Source organism: Geospiza fortis, unplaced genomic scaffold (genome assembly GCF_000277835.1).
Source record: "Geospiza fortis unplaced genomic scaffold, GeoFor_1.0 scaffold121, whole genome shotgun sequence".
In the NCBI taxonomy this organism is placed as follows: domain Eukaryota; kingdom Metazoa; phylum Chordata; class Aves; order Passeriformes; family Thraupidae; genus Geospiza; species Geospiza fortis.
In genome coordinates, this window is record NW_005054346.1 from 2,195,821 (window position 1) to 2,214,499 (window position 18,679).

General features: G+C 37.6%; 1 protein-coding gene across 1 annotated transcript in view; it reads right to left on the reverse strand.

Annotated features, from left to right (window-relative positions):
* Positions 1 to 1,451: 1,451 nt before the first annotated feature.
* The window catches only part of LOC115948080 (phosphatidylinositol 3,4,5-trisphosphate-dependent Rac exchanger 2 protein-like), a 49,460-nt gene continuing 32,232 nt past the window's right edge, over positions 1,452 to 18,679 (reverse strand). The window contains exons 2-5 of the mRNA XM_031058646.1: positions 6,421 to 6,492; positions 6,222 to 6,344; positions 4,360 to 4,464; positions 1,452 to 1,632 (exon numbers count right to left, since the gene is read on the reverse strand). Coding sequence (XP_030914506.1) covers positions 1,474 to 1,632; positions 4,360 to 4,464; positions 6,222 to 6,344; positions 6,421 to 6,492 — 459 coding nt within the window. The 3' untranslated portion in view covers positions 1,452 to 1,473. The remainder of the gene's footprint in view (positions 1,633 to 4,359; positions 4,465 to 6,221; positions 6,345 to 6,420; positions 6,493 to 18,679) is intronic.

The following is an 18,679-nucleotide window of genomic DNA, read 5'->3' on the forward strand; positions in this document are numbered from 1 at the left end:
GAAAAGCAGTAACCCTTCTAAAATGGTCCTAGAGGACACTAAAACTCAAGAGTAGCTAATTATTAACAATAAAAAATCATCACGATTTAGGAAGATTTCATTTCAGCTACCTTCTCCTCCAACAATGTTTCTTCATGTTGAGCTTTGGGGTTTGGGTTTGTTTGTTTTTTATATGCTGCAGGATACAACTGTTCAAGAGCAGGGATAACAATTCTGCTTAAAAAAACAGTAGATCTCTAATGTCAAAATTAACACCTGCCTTTCCTGCAACTCAGGGCAGAAAACACATTCCTTTAGCTCCACACTATTGTTTAACCTCATGCAATGCAGCAAAGCAGTGAACAATAGCTTAGGTGACTCACTGATTTCAGATGTATTGGCAGCCATGCTGACAAACAAAACTGGAGCCACCAGCATTTGTTTGAGATTTCCCATCTCAAGGTACCAACTCCTCATTTACATCTGGGCTGGCTGAGAACAGCCTTCAGCAAAGCCCTAACCCTGCTGCAGCCACACCCTGTATTTAAATTTTCTTAATATATTCATTTCATTGCTCTAGAGTAATTCATTAGTCATTTTTCCCTGTTTTATCTGTATGCCTTTCAAAAATAGAATAGAAAAATAATTCCAGAATAGACCAAGGGAACTGTAAAACCACAGCTATCTCGGATGACTCACACCTCATTGTAATGATTATATTTTTAATCTGTTTTAAAAACTTTTTTATTCTAACCTGCTTCTTACTAGATTTTTTATGTCACATGCCTTATAACTGGCAACTTGGCAGATTAACACTCACACATGCATTGTGAAAAATACTGTCCAATAGTCATTTTTCAGGTAGCTTTTAGAGTAGAATCTGCTCTGGTTTTCCTCTCAGAGTTTGGAACAACAAGCAATACAAGATCTTAATTTGTTAAGCAACAATTTACTTAAAATACTTTCTTGTATTTTATTTCCTAAGAGGGTAAATTGCAAATCCAGATGTTTGAATATCTAATGTTTATCATTTTTCATTTATTTAAGCCGTCACAATATGATAGCAATAAACATATAATTGTACATAAAACCATTTACAGCACCTTACTGTTACTCCACAGTTTTTCTTGTGGAAAAATCCATTAATATTTTTCATTTTTAGTTTGCTGATGGTAAATTAGCATCATCAAAGTACACTACCAGCAAACTCTGCTATCCCAAGCATTTTAAGCAAGGGCATGATTGAACCCAGCTGAAATTAGTCTCATTAAACTCTCCCCAATGGCTCACTTCTGCCCAACAATGGGGAGGCAACCTTACAAGTACAAGCAGAGCAGAGCTAATCATCTCAATCCAGCCAAGCTCCTCGGTTCTTTTAATACTGATGTCAGAAGAGTTGCCACCAGCTTTAATGGGAGCAAGGCTGGGTCCAATATCTTAATAAAGAGATAATTCACTGCACAGAAGGATTGTTCCTGGGGTTCAGAAACATGCTTAGCAACCAGTTTTATACAGGAAGTATAAAGTCCTCAATAAAAATCTTGTGAGTACCTTCAAAAGAAGGGGATACTTGCATATTCTCTGTATTGGTGTCACTAGATATCCCTCCAGGGGTACGTCCGTGTTCTTGCGTCCTCCAAGGAGCATGCAGTTCTGGAGAGAGAACAGGTTCACAAATTATTGAAAAATCCCAAGAAACCTACCCGAAATAAAGACAAGGGCATAGGTATACAGCACTGTTTGGCTAAAGTATACACAGACTGTGTAAATATATATATATATATATATATAAGGAGGGAGGTTTGCAAGACTGTCAAAAGTACAGGCTTGAACATATGCACAGGTTATCACACACGACAAGGATGTCAAAAAGGCAGAATGCAGGCCTCTCACATTAGTACCTTCTTCATCCAGTCTGATGAAGAGGACTTTTTCTTACAGTTTGAAACTAAAAAACAGTAAATAAAATGCTCAAAATATGCTTTCAGACTTCAACAAACAAAAATAAAAATATTTCAGGGTGACCACTACAGCTGATGCCGTTTCTAAAAAGTGTTTGCAGCACTGAGTAGCATCAAAGATGGTTTGAATGTTTGAATATGGCCATCCTAATACACACCTCAAAAAAAAACATGTTCTATTTTCATGCTTATATATTTAAATTTGATGTACAATGAATAAAATATCCTGAAGTCATGGGCAAAAGGCTATTAAAAAATTTCAACAAGACATCTGATTATGGAAGCAGAGAGTAAATTCAACATTGGGTGATAGTACCCAATAAAAGTAGCTGAAAGAGAGAAAAGAATAAGGGCTTTTGGGGATAAGAAAACACACAAAGCACATCACAGCAAATATTTGGAATTGCTGGAATTAAAGTGTAAGTACAAAAAGACCTAAAGTAATGATGACAATTATTTTATGGAGAGATCAGAAGGAATTGTGATGCAATGGCATGAGATAATCTCAGCTTCAAAGAACAAGTTGTCTAAACTGAGGACACTAAAGAAAAGCAGTTTAAGACAGCCAGATGAGATGTAGACACAGGCCACAGATCGGGATGCAGACACATTGTTGATGGAACAGAGGCTGCACAACTGGGTGGCCACCCAACACACCTCTCCTACAACCAGCACTGCAATGGGGATCTCCACACCCACTCTGAAGTCTCTGCTTTGTACTCATGCTTAACCAGCTTCTGGCTTATCCTAAAGGATGCTTTAGCCTAAAGGATTTCACTTCCAAACACAAAACCTTTACTGATAAAGACCAAGTAAGATAATGGCAATGCAGACTATAGTTATTACAAGAACTGCCTCTATACTCAAAGCTTCAAAAGTTCTGGTTTCAGCTCCCAGTAATTTATAGATAACCACAACTCTAATGACCTGAACCCTTTAGCGTGCCCAGAAAGCTTTGATTGTGCTTTCAAATCATGCCCTACACCTGTGAGGAACCCAAACCAGATGAGAAAGACCTCTGCATATGCCCCAGAGCACCTAAAACAGACACACCATTAACTGCCACAATGACACACTTGGCTTCCTTTGTCACACAACAAGCTCTTTGCCATCTTTCTCCAGAGTATATTGCTTTTTGCCTCTGTAGTCAGCATTCACCCTTTCTTCTTGAGTCTGGCCATGCTGCTCCCAATACAAGAACCACATGAATGAAGCTCCCCAGTCTGGGACAAAGTGAAAGATACTGTGTCAACCACTGAGGAAAAATAGGACAACTTTGAAGCAGTTTTTAACTGTGGATCACCATTTCTGTGTAAGAGATTCTTAGCAGAAAGGCAGATGGTGCCTCATATCACACAGTACCTCCCACAATAAGGAAATTCCCACACTGCTCATTAACTTGGCTGTAAGTAAGTGCAGCTGGGGAGTCAGATCTGGTATCCTTCAAAGCACCAGTGTGATGCAATAGGACTTCACCAAGAACACTGTCAACAGCAGTAGTGGAACCTTACTGCATGCTAAAAATAATTAATAAAATTAACTGAGGACTTGTGATACTATCAGCATTGGCAGAATCTTTTTTTCCTCAAACACATCTGTGATGCTTTGCTGAAAGGGCCATTTGTTCTCCAGTCCCAAAACACAATTATCAAATCCGATCACTCCAAAATTTGATAGCATATCCATGGACACTTGCTCAGGTTTACGTTCCAATATAGTAGACTACTCATTTCAAAGCTGACCTTTTACCACAGGACACCATGGAAGAAACACAAAAACCATTCCACACTGAATCCTGCTTTTAACAGCTAAAGTAAACTATTAGCTGTCTAATACTATCTATAACTAATACTATCAGTATTTACATAAAAATTTGTTTGCTGTTGAAAAACCAGGAGGACTATCAGACTTAACATTTTCAAACCCCTCCTTACTTGTCTTATAAAGTGAAAGACTACTTGTGGAGCTGTTTCTTTCACCTTGGATTAAGTCAGCATCTAAGATTCGAATGGCTCCTCAATGATCCATAACAAAAGATTTTTCTGTCTGCAACAGCGCTGGCTACAGTAGCAGAATGCAGAGTCCCCTTCAGAAGTTCTGCTGCGTTCTCCAGCTCCTTCCGACAATTCCTTTCCCTATCACTTGTCATCTATTTTATTCTATTCTTTGTCCTTTCTAGAGAATCACACCCTTGTATCCTGGCCAATACGTTCAAGGTACGCTGCCTAATGCTGTATTATCCACAGATCCAAGCACAGCAGTGAAAATATGATTTAACCACCCCCTTCCTCTGGAAACACTACCTCCTCCTACAATTGCCTGCTAACCACTTGCAGGTGTGCTTGTATTCATTACATGGTAGAGGTGAAAAAAAACCTAAAAAATACAATGTTAGAAAACCAACTCAAAGTTTATTTACCAAAAGAAACGTCCGCACTGTTCTTATTTTGTTCAGGTCAAGAAGTACTTTCTGTGCCTTCTCGTGGTTGCTACAGTACTCATCATAGATACGGAATTTCTCTTTCTGCAGAAACAAAAAGAGACATTGTTTTTCACTTGCCATTTTGATTTTTTTTAATTAATAAAACATGGAACGAACTCTTTGCAAAGCTAATATGGCCTTCATTCTAGAAAGTCAGCTCTTCTTCATACATTTATTATGTGAGGTCTAGCCTCAAATTATGAACAGTCTCGAAGCACCACTTGGGAATTTCAAACACAGATTCATAGAAAACAAGGTTGAAAGGGACCTCAGGGATGATCTGGTCCAACCTTTCTTGGCAAGAGCATGGTCTAGACAAGATGGCCCAGAATCCTGTCCAGTGGAATCTTAAATGTGTCCAATGTTGACGAATCCACCACTTCCCTGGGGAGATTATTCCAATGACTAATTGTTCTCATTGTGAAAAATTTTTCTCTGGTGTCCAACTGGAATTTCACCGGGAGAAACTTGTACCCATTACCCCTTCTATTATCCACATGATTCTGTAAAATGGAAGTCTCCATCTTTGTAGTCACCTTTTAAATACTGGAACATAGTGATAAAGTCTCATTCAAGCCTTCTTTTCCCAAGTCAGTTCTCTCAGGCAGCCACATGGAACACTTCCCATGACCATCCTTGTGGCTCTTCTCTTAAACCTGTCCAGACTGTCCACATCTCTTTTGTACAGCAGAGACCACAACTGAACACAGAACTCCGGCTGTGGCCTAACAAGCACTGAGCATACAAGTGATAATGATCTCTTTATCTCTGCTGGTGATGCTCTAACTGTTGCAACCCAGCATGCTCTTAGCTTTGTTTTTTTTTGTCACAGCAGCACGCTGTTCAATCATATTGAGATGGTGGTCCACCAGAACACTGAGGTCCCTTTCCACAGAGCTGAGCCCCAGCTGGATAGATCTCAGCCTGTGCAGCACTCCCACAAACACACAGGATAAAAACATACATGAAGAAAATGCAAAATGAATGGCTAATTTGTTGACATTATTACACAATTTGCTGCTAACACTTGTTTTCAAATATGATCCATTTTTCTGCAAAGTTAAAAACTCATGTTACTCAACTTCTGTAAATTGTTTCCATTAAGAGATTTCTCCTGCCACAATGAATAATTAAAGACTTAACAAACAAATAGAACTCTAACCAGAGATAACAATGAAACCTGGACTTTTTGTTAGGTCTACAACTGAAAGCAAACCAATTTGTCTTCATTTTGCAAAGTTCTGTAACAGTAACATCCTTGTTTTGCTCCAACAGGAAAAATAATACTCCTAGAAACCAATTACTACAGGACACACAAACATACTTGTTTGTAGAGGTACTGCAGTTGCTGGAAAAAAAAAAGTCTTCATAATCCAGAACCGTGGAGGTATTTGATCCAGTATATACAGTTCTTTACTAAATATTCACATTTTTGCAGAGCACTAAGGGGGAATAAAAAGATAGTACTACTCTTGCGGCATGCAACCTTGTACCTCCATCTAACGCATAGGAACACCTCCGCCCAAGTTGCAGGGCTCAGTTTGTCAGCCTGAGCTGATCTGGTGAATATAATAATGATGACACACCAGAAGTGTCATTTAATATGTTCTTTCTGCACTGTCCTCCCATCTATTTTTTTTATTCTTAGACATGACAGTAACCAAGAGATGAACTTCATTACGCAATCAAGCCACAGTTAGGCTTCATGACTATGTACACTTATCACCATGATAGTAATTAATAAAGGCAAAAAATAAAAGAAAGACGTGAAAAAAAGGCTGAAATAAAAGATAGCATACATAATTCAGAAAGCAGGTTCCAACTTCATGCTGTGCATTAGGTTCTGGCTGTAAACAGTCCTCCACAAGGGACAGGAAGTTTTTGTGAACTGCAAGAATATCTTCAATATTCGAAAACAACATCTGCAAAAGAATAAAACATACATAAGTGAAACATCAGATACAAAACAGAAGGAAAAAATGCAATTAGGAGACTAACCTTAACTGTTTCTTCTGTGACATTTTTATCCACTTTGGCTGCAGCACATTGGATCATTCGGTGAAGAAAAGCCTGCATGAAACAAGACAAATAAGGAAAAAGTTATTTCAGGAAGACTTGAACAACTTCTGGCATGTTATGCTTTAATTTGTTTCCCAAACTGGATATAGAGCCACATCAGAATATTATTCAGAATCTAAAACAAGCTCTTTATTTATAAATCATTTAGTAGTCCTGTTATTCTAACATGATAGAAAGACCTATCTACAGAGTGTTAAAAAGAGTAAAATATTAATGAAGCTGAGAAACTGAACATGAACATCTCTGAAGTACCACTTCCATCCTGCATTCATATTACAATCAAGCAAGAGAAAAAATTATTAATTTTCAAAATCTCACTCTATTACTTTACAAATTGAGCACAAGACAAGCCAAAATAAGATGCTAATTTTCAAATTAAACTAATCAGGAGATACTATTATGTCATGTAACTTTTACCATAGCAACCAAAAGTCAGATTTGAGACATATTAATAATCAAACTTATTGTAAATTGGCTTAAGCAACAGTCAGCTGCACCTGGTTTTGCTTAATGAAAACTCTTCTGTCTTTCCTCCCCAAGAACCTAATCCCCAGTGATCAAATCAGAAGTTAGTAATACCACCAATGAAATACCAAAATTGTAAGTTTTCTTTCATTATACATTCAAGAACTGGACACAAAAGAAGATGTGTACAGAAAGCAATTCCTAAAGAAATAAATATCTCAAGTACAAAGAGCAGAATTAATTTTCATTAATTCATTTCATTGCAAAGATATTGGTATGTCCTAAAAAGTATCTACAAACGGCAGACTAAAATCTTACATTGATAATTCTTCACACAGACATGCATATTCTTCAGTCATTAAAACCTGGCACCATGAGTGCACAAATGTCATGTCTTTCATAACCATTTAGCTCCAAGTCACTGTGCATTGTACACTGTACATGAGCTCATCTAAATTCTGGTGTGATGCAAATTCCATAAAAGAGGCAATAAATAACCCCTGTGTGGAAAGATAGCAGTCACAGCAGCCCCTCTTGCCCTCTGCTGGGACTTAAACATTTTCATTCCCAAGCAATGCTCCTTTCTCTGCTGAAAAGAACTATGTAACTGGCATTACACATTTTTATTACTGAAGAGTCAAATCTAGTTATCCAGGACATAAACTGAATTAAGTTTGGAATACTGCCAGCACACTGTACATTTCCTATCGCTCTCTACAACGATGTAGATTTTCTAGTTCATTAAATCTGTCTTTTTCCTAACTATTTGTGCTTTCTTTTTAATGTTTTACTGGTGCTAAAAAATGCCATTAACTCATTTGCAGCAGTTAACTGATGGTGGACAAAAGCCCTTTACCTCATTCCTTGCTAGGAGTATCCCCAGGGGTTATGGCAAATTTGCTGCATGCATTATCTGTACAACCAATCCCACAAAGAGTGAAAGCTGCATGACTCTTAGCTAAATTTTGGAATTTTTCACTTAACCATGCAACACCATTAAATATGCTTTAGAATCAAAGAGGAAAAAATAATTATAAGAACTACCTCTGAAACTCAAATCTATTTTTACTATCTGTAATATCTCTCTGTTCACATTATTTCCCCACAGACCAAACATACTGCTCATCTGCACTTATGTTATCTAAGAAGATCTTCATTTCCTGTAATTCTGAAGGTGAGCATGGAGCTGGCTGATAGTGAAACTAAGAAGGAATTGAGAGCTGAGGCATTAGTTATTCCCAAGTGATTCAAGATGCTAGATGGGAGTCAGGAGGTCAAGAAGAGAATATATCAGCTGCAATAAACAGTTGTCCAAGCAGCACTGTCCCAGACATCACATCTGCAGAGGTTATCAGAAAATAAATCCAGGAAAATCCAAACTTTCGCAGAGCCCAGACACAAATCACTAATTAAGGTAGGGAGGCCTGGGACAACTTCAGACCTGTCCTGCAACTTCTTGGAAGCCCCTGTAATATTTTGCTGTACTCATTCTGCAGGGGTAGTGTAGTCATGAGGCCAGTTTTTTCCCTAAGATTGCCACCTGTTCAAAGTATCATAGAATGGCCATGGGTTGGAAAGGACCTTAAAATCCATCTCGTCTCAATTCCCCTGCCATGGGCAGAGACACCTTCCCCTAGACCAGGTTGCTCAGCACTCCATTGTTCTCCCTATCAATGCAGATTTGCTTCCTGAAAAAAATCATTGTTCTCTGTCTCAAAAATCAATGCATGTGAAAATTTGAATTTTTCAAGCACTTACATGAAGTTCTACAAACTGCACATAGTGCAAAATAATTGGAATAATGTCACATTTTCTAGAAGAGTAGCGTTAAGAGAATTCAGGGAAGCACAGGTAGGGATGGTTGTATCTACATCCAAGGCAGATCCCTGGCGGACTTCACCCATTGTGGAGTGAATAATGCAAAGCATTGATGAAACCCAGGTTTCCAGGACATAAATCCCCTTATCAGTTCCCTTCCTGCAGCACAGAGACACCACAGACTCCACACACGTAAGACCTCTGCACTAGTACTTTGCCAGGGAGAATGGACAGCCATCATCAGGCAAGAGGATGGAGGAGTAATTGCTTTTTTTACTGTGTAAAATAACCTCAATCCAGCACTACAACTATGAAAAGACTAATGTTTCTGAACTCATAAACACACGGGTCTCAGAGAGGGTTGACTACGCAAAAAATCTCCATAATTATTTAATCAACTGAGGACAACCAAAAGCATTTCTGCAAAAATTAGTAGACAGAGAAAAAGCAGGTAATTTGCAGACACAATTGTAAGGAGGACCCCAGCACAGAAATTACAGACTTTAAAAGGAAAATATATAAGGATGGACAGAAACTACTCAGGAGCTGTCAGTTCTTCAGTTAATGGAAAGAAATAATTATATAAGCTTTTGAAAACATACTGCAAAATCTCTAATTAACCATAGAAAAAACACATCTCTAAAAATAAAAAAGCAGAATGGACATCTCAGCCAATTTACAATCCACTAAAGAAATGGACACATAAAAAACAAAAAAAAAAATAAAACCAAGTCAGAAACTCCTCTGAAACAGCACTGAGTTCCCTCTAAAACTTTAACCATTACTTCAAGTATGAGACTCCAAGTCCACACACATTACTGAGCACCACATGAAGGTCAATAAAGGAGCAAAGCAATCACAAATTGCAAGGAAACAATAGGATAGATCCTGCTCCTGGACTGACCAAACAGCTGTACGAATCAATGGTCATACATTATTTCCACGCTTACAGAAAAGCAAAAAACCAACAAAAATCACCAAAGTGAAAAATCAGTTCAACCCTAATACAATTACATCAAACATGCATGTCAGTAAATCATGACTTATCTGTGTTTACTACATCTTGCTGAATCTACTTCAATATTCATCTGCATTAGTGTAGAAGCAGTAAAACATACACAGAGAATAACAAACATCTCTGTGCACTCCAGGATCCCAGGGCAATGTCACATAGACAGGGATCCTCAACTTTCTCAAAGCTTTTCAAGCAGATTCCAGAGTTTCCCTTAGCTTCCTTTCAGTTCTTAATTTTCTAAAATAACAGCAGAGACATATGGTATAAAACAGAATGTAATTCTCTAGATTTTCACCTTGTGCCAGCAGCATTCTATCTACCTTGCTATAGTATAGGGATTCAACCCTCCAGCACAGCAAACAGCAATTCCTGGCACTCTCTGCCAGCCAGACTATTGGTGATTTCTCTTTTAAGAGATCTCCATGCAACATTTCAGAGCAGCAGCTTGGCTGGCTACCATAAAGAGCAGTCTAAATTTCGAAGACCAGATGAAAAGCAAATATAAAGGAGGATGTTTGTTACCCACATTAAGAAAACAACACCCAGTTTTGTTTGTCAGCTTTTAGAACTGTTTATGGAAAACTCTGTCACTCTAGGAATATTCTTGAGTCACTCAGAGCACCACAACTTCTGCCTCCACAAAGCTTGGCATTCAAATTACAAACCTAAACTTTCTAAGCATCCTCCCAGAAACTTCATTAACACAAAATGGCATCTGCATGAGCAGTGCATATCTGCTCTGGAGAAGAAATGCCCAAAAATACTGATAAAATTCTAAATATGGAGAGTCACATGGTAAGAAGTTTTATGATCTTTACAAGTCTGACAGACTTGCAGACGAAAACATGGGGGTCCAACAAAGTCCTTTGGAATAGGGGAGCAACTACATAGGAAATATATAAGATAACAGTTTAGTGCTGAATTTCCCTGACTCCATTCAGGTCCTATTGGGAACATTAAAATGCCTCTATTTTAGGCTGTGACTCAGGGTCCCCGTACCATGGTGGTGTAGAGAAGAGTAATTCCCCTCTACCTTTGAGAAATGTGGTATAGAATAATTTGGAGATTATTCCATGCTAATAATAGCAATGAAGCTAATTACACACTTTGTTCATCTTACCTGTGAACTGTTACATACTTTCTGTACTATTCCCTGGTCTCATTCTTTTACCCTTTGCCTGGCATTGCAGTAACACAATACAGGAATCAATGGTCATGAAAATGAAACCATAAAACACTGAAAATCCAAATTCAGAGAACTATAAAAGAATTTGTTCATGATGACAAATAAACACTAATGGCTTTGCCTGTCTGCTGATCAGCTGCCATTTTGTGAAGCAGCATTTTTTTTTTTACAGAGAACACACACTGGATTCCTGTTATGGGGATTTTAACTTCTGGTCTTATCAAAATAAGAGTTGCATTGTTTGTTGTTTGGTGGGGTTTTTTTCTTGATGGTTGCTCTGTGTTTTGTTGGGAAAAAAAAACAAAACAAAAACCTACCACTGCTACAGATAGCACAAGAAGCTGCCAACAGCACAAATGACTTCTCTGACATCTGGAATGAAATCAGGGAAAACAAAGAAGTCTGCCTGCAGAAGACTCCCAGGGCACAAAGAGTTTTTGCTTTCTTTACAGATAAAAAGTACAGAAATTATGTCAGAGCTCCTAGATCACAAAAGATATGTAACTATCTTTCTGAAAGTAATAATCCTACTTGGGATTAAGCCTATAAATAAATATTGGGTTTTATCTAAAAAAAAAAATTAAATAGTAATTTTTTCCCCTCAGAATTCTTTTAACAGCATTTCTACTCTTAAATCTACACTGCCACAAACAAAACCAAGGTGAACTGCAAAAAACATGTATTTTTAATAAGGTAATTTCCTGAAAATTTTCACTTTAGGAAAACCAGTTCAAGTGAAGTGCCCAACCTATCATAGCCTTCTGAATAAAGCTGTTAAGGACATTAAAATTGAATACAATTTTATTTTGCACAGTGCAAAGACAAAATCCCGTAAAGGGATGCACCAAAAGGAAAACATTTCTGTGTCTATGATAATAACCTCATCTTCACAAATTTAGAAATACAAACATGAAATACTTGTAGTTTCTGTGTTCTCTCTTTACATTCTTAATGTAACTGTAGGCATCTGGATGGTGGAAAATATTTTGGTCTTTTCGCAATATTCCAAATGATCCTAGAGAGAACATGAAGATCTATACTTGGGAAGAAAACTGCTCTCTGTCATAGCTGACTAGCCTGTCGTGGCTAATTCAGTTCACAGGAATCGAGGTAGTATTTAGCACAGCAGTTTTGCATGCTATAATTAATGCACATCAGATTCCAAGTCCCAGAAGAACACCGAGCCAGTTTTGTTGAAGCACTTTTGTTTGATTTCGCCACAAGGAGGAAAAACACAAAAATCAATAGAGAAGACTCCAGCAGCAGTAGCAGCTGTGGCAAACACTGTGTTCCTAGCCTCCTCTTCCCATTAACCTGTGCCAGCAGCAGTGGCAGTAGCAGATCAGGCTGGCTTCTGCTACTGAACAAAAGACTCTTCTTCTCTCTCCAGTGATTCACCAGCTGAGGCACCACCTGTTTCTCCCATCTTGCCTGCAGGACTGGATGAATCACAACCAGCAGCGAGAGCATCAGCCAAGGTCAGATACATTCTTCCTCCCTGCTGTACCTAGTGCTACTTTCAAAGCTGGCATCATATTCCAGTGCCAGTAAGTACAGAGTGAATAGATGGGCAACATCTGCAATGTTTTCTGTTCTAGCGATAATTTCTTTTCCCAGCCTACCAAACAATCCACCTCTCCATTCATCTGATCCTAGGGGACAGCAGTCTGTCTGAAAGAGATCCCTGACTTAAAGTAAATGTGAATTCATAAGTACACACACAAATGAAGAAACTAATGCTTTGAAAAAATATGTGTCTTCATAATATTTTCATACATTATTAATGTGATGACACATTTTGGGATAATCAACCCATTCTCCATCATGCATCTTTTTTTTTTCCTCTGTCATATCAGAAAATTTCTAAGAGTAGAGCAAAAAAACCTTTCCTCATCCTTCTTCAACCCTCAATCACCTTTTCTGCATTTTGTGCTCACTGATGATATTTTTCAACTTTTATACTGGACATATTGTTCTTCCTTTCACACACTTTGAGACTTTTAAGTCAGTTCCCTTCTTTGACGAGGAAGCACCCCCTAAACTCGTGTTTCCCACCTCTAAAATCACCTGAGCTTTCACTTTTGATCCCTTCCTTCCTTTCAGCTCCATTGCAGATGAAAGTAAAAGATTTATAGTTAAAGTCCAGTTCCACACAGCCAGGCAGGATGTCCGATGTCTCCACCCTCTTCCTTGCACTGAAGCCATTCTCAGAAAGATTTAGTACAACCTTTTCCTGGTCCAGTTTAGAAGACATCTATTCCTTTTCTTCCCAGATGTCAAGAATCCTGCCACTAAAATATGGATATCTAGCATCCTCATTTTGGGAACCTGTTCTGAGGGCTAGCTGTGCTCTTGCTGGTCAACAGCAGTTTGGTTGATGAGTAACGATGGGGGCACTCGCACAGTTGAGATCATTCCAAATCACACCAAATCAGAGGCTGAGGTCTGGCTGGCTCACACATGCTCCTGTGATCTGATGCCACATACAGCAAACTTCTAGAAGATCACCTAAATTATTGCTTAATTAAAATACAGCTTAACCAGAGCTTTAGTAAAAGGCCATATACTGGCAGAAGTGATGTACCCCCACCTGCAAGATAAGCAGAACGCAGTTTGTGTAATATTTTTAGCAAATATTTTATGTAACAGGAATTGCTGCTAATCAAGCCTTTATCCCATTAAAAATACAAACAAGTTACATTTCAATCACCAAGAGAGGTTCTGGAAGGCAAAAAAAGAGATTGGCCTGACCCCTTTGAATTTCTGAACCGTCTGTTAGGATTGCAACAAACTAACCAAAGAAGAGGCATCCATATCAATAAACAAAATGCTTCCAGCATGCCAAGAATTCCTCTGAATTACATTTTGAAGATTTTTTTTATTAAAAACATACTCTGTATTAAAAAACATTCACGTGTATGTGGAATTCCCTGTGGCAATGCATCTTATGGTCCTGTTGGTGTATGTCATGGAGTGAATAATGTACTGCTAATCACATAACTAACTGATCTTGTATCACTCATGTTGAAATGGAAAAGAAATGACATCTACCATTACAGCTTACTTCTCATAAAAGTCAGCTGTTTCCTGAATTTATAGAACACTAGGTTCTTGTTAGGAAATCCCAGTGAGTTCAGCTGTGTCCACTACTAGCAAACCAAAACAAGAATCTAGGAAACCTCAGAACAAGTGTACATCTGGAAGTAACAGTATGTTCCCATTATATTGCAATCATAATTAGAAAAGAATTTGTATGTTTGAAACCTCTATACTTCATACTACAGTTTCTGCTTCTTTTATGCAAGAATATCTTACTCTGTTCAATTTGGGATTTTTTTTAAATTCAATTTTTACTCACAAAATTAGGATATCCCTAAATTATTGTTTTTAAGAGGAGAAGACCAATTAGGAAGAACTCAACATTTCTAGAATATTTTTGAAGCAACTCTTCAATTCTTCATAACAAATTTTATTTCTTTAAACAAATCAGTAATTTCAGGAAGTGTAAAAGATGAGAAATATGTGAGAGGACAAGATGAGAAACACATTTGTCAAAAAATACCCTTCCAAAAGAATTATTTAGATTTTCTGGTTTAATTTAAAAATAATAGTTTGAAATTTCAAAAATATTACAAGAAAGTCATCCTCTGTACATCTCCTATTTCCTTCTAAAGTCCATTAACATGTTTGAAGACCACTGTGAGTCTTTTCTGACTCAAAAATATCCACCAGAATTAAGAAAGCCATGATCTTTATCACTTATTATGAGGAGGAAACCTGAAATAAAATATTATATCTCCACTTTCAGAATTTAAATTTAAGTATTAATTCCTATTGTATCTGAATAAGGGAGGAAAGTTGACTCAGCACCAATGAAAACAAATTATTTGGTCCTTCATGATTAATGCAGCTTATTAAAAAACAAACAAACACTTTTACATATAAACTGAGGAAACTTGAAAATACTGACAGGCAACCATAATGGAAGCCCACCAACCCCTTTTTACATGCTCAATTTTCAACACAACATTTTTTTTTCTAATATTGGAATGCACAGTCCTTAATTATGAAGTTATTTAATGTTTAATAAGGCTAAATGCTAATTAGGAGTTAGAATGCTTGAGAGAGCTAAAATTTTTATTTTCTGAGTTGTATAAATAAAATGTGCTCTCAAACACTGTTCACTGCCAGTTCTGGCTGCCATTCGCATTTGCACACAGGTGCCAAGAAAAACACGAAGGAAGGAAGAATATGAAACAGCAGTTTGCTTCCCCAGTTTCAGTTCTTTGCAAAGCCTGGAGGGAAGCTGTAGTGAGTATAGAACTTCAAGAAAGTGCTCGCTCCTGATCACAGAAAAAAAGCTGTAACATCCCATTTAAGTTCCTTCCCAATCAGTAACAATTGGAACGCTTCCCTACTAAGGAAACATGTCTTGGATAATTCCTATTGCTTGCCATTTACACAGGTCCACATTTACATACTCATGTGCAATGATGCCTCAGTTCATGCAACCATCATTTAATTAACACTGCAGTATAAGTATTTAATGTAGTTCAATTTGAACCAGAACTTCCATTTATTATACAAATAAAAAAAAAAAAGGATAAAACTACTAGTTTCTTAAAATTAGATGCCAATGTTAATTGTCTTAACTTCATTCCAAAAAGAATACAATAATATAAAAATTTAAATTATTTTACACACAGCTTCATACAAACAAAAGATTGTTATATGTCTCTATTCTCTACCCTGAGCTGGTCTCATGAATTTCCAACTGCCCATATGGTTTTGAACCAATTTCCATGAAAAAGCAATAATTAATATTACCTTTTAGACTGTATTTGGTTCATGGGATACTTCAACTGTGCAAATTCAAAGAATAGTTGATCTTTTATTTCTTTACTGGTTTGATAACTATGAAAAAGAGTAGATGATAAGAAAAAATAGTTCTCTTTTTCCTTTATGCTATACACAAATCAAATATCTACACATCTGTACATCTGCTGCACATTAATTATACCGCAGGATATTTACATGCTAATCACCATTTACATCCATCAAAAAGGTTCCACATCTTGAAGGATACAATGACCACTGAGTACATGATTTTAGACAACTAAATGGAGCATCGAGAGAATATATGGTGAACATCATCTAAATTTATCCACATTAGCTGGATTGTCTTACTGTCAAATAAATTCCTAACTTCAAGAAATATGGTCCAGGATTCTACATGCATGCTAGGGAGAAATAACCCCTCACAGGCTATACTTCTCTCACTGGTCCTTTCTTTTCTCCTTTTGCTATTCAAGCACAGACTCTTTTCTTTGTCTTATGTAGGTTTATGGCCTGTCTTTGGCTTTGATGAGCTCCCAGCATAATTGCACAACACACTGCCCTGTCTGGGAAGCATGTGTTCCTCAGGAACACAGACTGCATGGCTGTTCTTGCCCTTTTCATTCATTTTTATAGGGAAACAGAAGACAAAACCTGATTGCAATATCATTTGCTTTGCCTTCTTGTTCCAATGTTGGGACCCTAAGATGACACAGTTTCTTATTAAATTTTCCTGAAATAAGAGCATCATTCTTTTAGGCTGTAATCAAAAGCTTTAAACTATTTTCTGGTTGAAGCAGAGAGGAGGGATTTTTTTTTTTAGATATTAAACTTGACTTGTGAAAATAGTACAAGGAGACCATCACATCCAGTCAGTCTGTGGGGAAAGTCTGAAGAGCCACTATTTAAATTAAAAGGAGAATATTCAGCAGTCACAGCATCCTGCAAACCACCCTCCCTCACCAGACCCCTTGCACCATAACTGCAGACAAGCACAAACAGAGCACACTGGTGGCAGATGCCATCTGTAAATACTCAACCAGAGTTTGACAGCACTGAATACTACTCATACCAGGACACACTGCTGCTTACCAAAACACCCACGTCGATTCCACAGACTGAAGTCTCACAAAATCTTTCTACATAAGGAAACGGAACAGTTTTTAATTCACATTTTTTACTTCATGCATTAATTTGTTGTAAGCAACATCCTTTCAGTTCCCAAAGTAAAAAAAAAAAGAATAGTCTAAACCATTCAAAGCTCCAGATACCAGATTTCTAAGAACAACACAAGGGAACAATGGTGTTAGTGGGACCAGGAAATCAAGAAACTATAAATAAATATCAAATATTGTTTTCCAGCATCTTCAATAGTTCTGGATCCTGCAGTCCATGCTTCCTCTGGATGAGGAAATGACGCCTCTGCAGGTTTTCCTTGTTCCCATAACAGACTCCTATAATTTGCCATACAGGGGCCAGCCAAAGGCATTGCACTTGCAGACAGTGAGCCATGCAGAGGCTCATCTGCTGGGCAATAATAAAAGCTACTGTGATCACAGTCTCATTTCTGGACTACAGGGTGTGGCTTCTCCACTAGGAAGCCTGACTTATCCCCTTTAAGGAACAGGTTATGGATGGCACATCCGAGCCACAGGACCACCTGAATTTATTGGTAGAGATGCCTTGGGAATGAAGGTAAAATAGGTTCAGGAGCAGATCCACAGCTATGGAGTAGCTTTAAGAAGAGACCCAACATCAAGTTTCACAGTCTTCAGTGTCTACATCATCCTGACAGAAACACCTTCACTTTCCTTCTTCCCTTAGATCCTACACATAGGAATGAGAGGGAGACAAGCAAGCAGTGAGGTCAGGGCAAGATGCTCTCTCTGCTAACACTATTCCAGGTGTTCAGTTCTCACAATTATACCAAAAATTAAGGAAGAAAAAATTGCAGGAAGATGGGTTCACTTTAATTTGTGAAGCACAAGCCCAGACAAGTAACTAATACTTCGCACATACAAATGAAGCAGACACTACACTAATTCTGTCAGAAGGAAGACAAAAGAAAAGCAGCTTGCTTGGTCTTTCAGGCTTTATCTCATTTTCTCCAAACTGCCTGTTAAAAATTACTAATTGCTAAACTTTGATTTTTTCCAGCAGCATGTGAAAGAAACTGGGATAAGAACAGAGGGAGGTTGCCAAATCCACAGTTAGAAACTTTCCACAGGCTTTTTTTTTGTTTTTAGAAAAAAACAGTTTCATTTCAAAATATTTTTCTAGCCTCTTCTACTGTGAAGATTGTAGTGCAATAATTTACAGAATGGATGCTATCTCTATAGATAAACAAAACCATCATTCACAAGAGATTTGACCTTAACCCTCTGTCCTAAAATAGTATGGCCAATTACATAGCAGCAGTAGCCCACATCCTTAAAATATCTTTGAATTATGGAACTAAGTTCTCATCTTGATTTCTCAAGTTTGCTACAGACTGCAACTAAATAAAAGAATAAAATATACAACTAAAACAAACAGCTACATTTGTCAGAAAATAAATTCCAGCAACTAAATGGTGAAGCAGAAATATGTACTCTTGAATTCGTTGCTCTTGTTAAAAAGAAGAGCTCAAAAAATGCACAAACTGAACTTATCATTACATCAACTTAAGCAATAAACTAAAAGTTTCCAGGAAGTTTATCATCCTGTTTGCTGACTATAATTTGGCTTGTTTTGTTTGGATACCATGTTCCTGTTCCTTCCACTCATGTCCTCCAAATCAGGCGAAAGCACTGGAATCTCACTGCCTATACTCCAAACACTTACCCAGCCCATATATTTTGTGTTATAGGGCAGAAGGA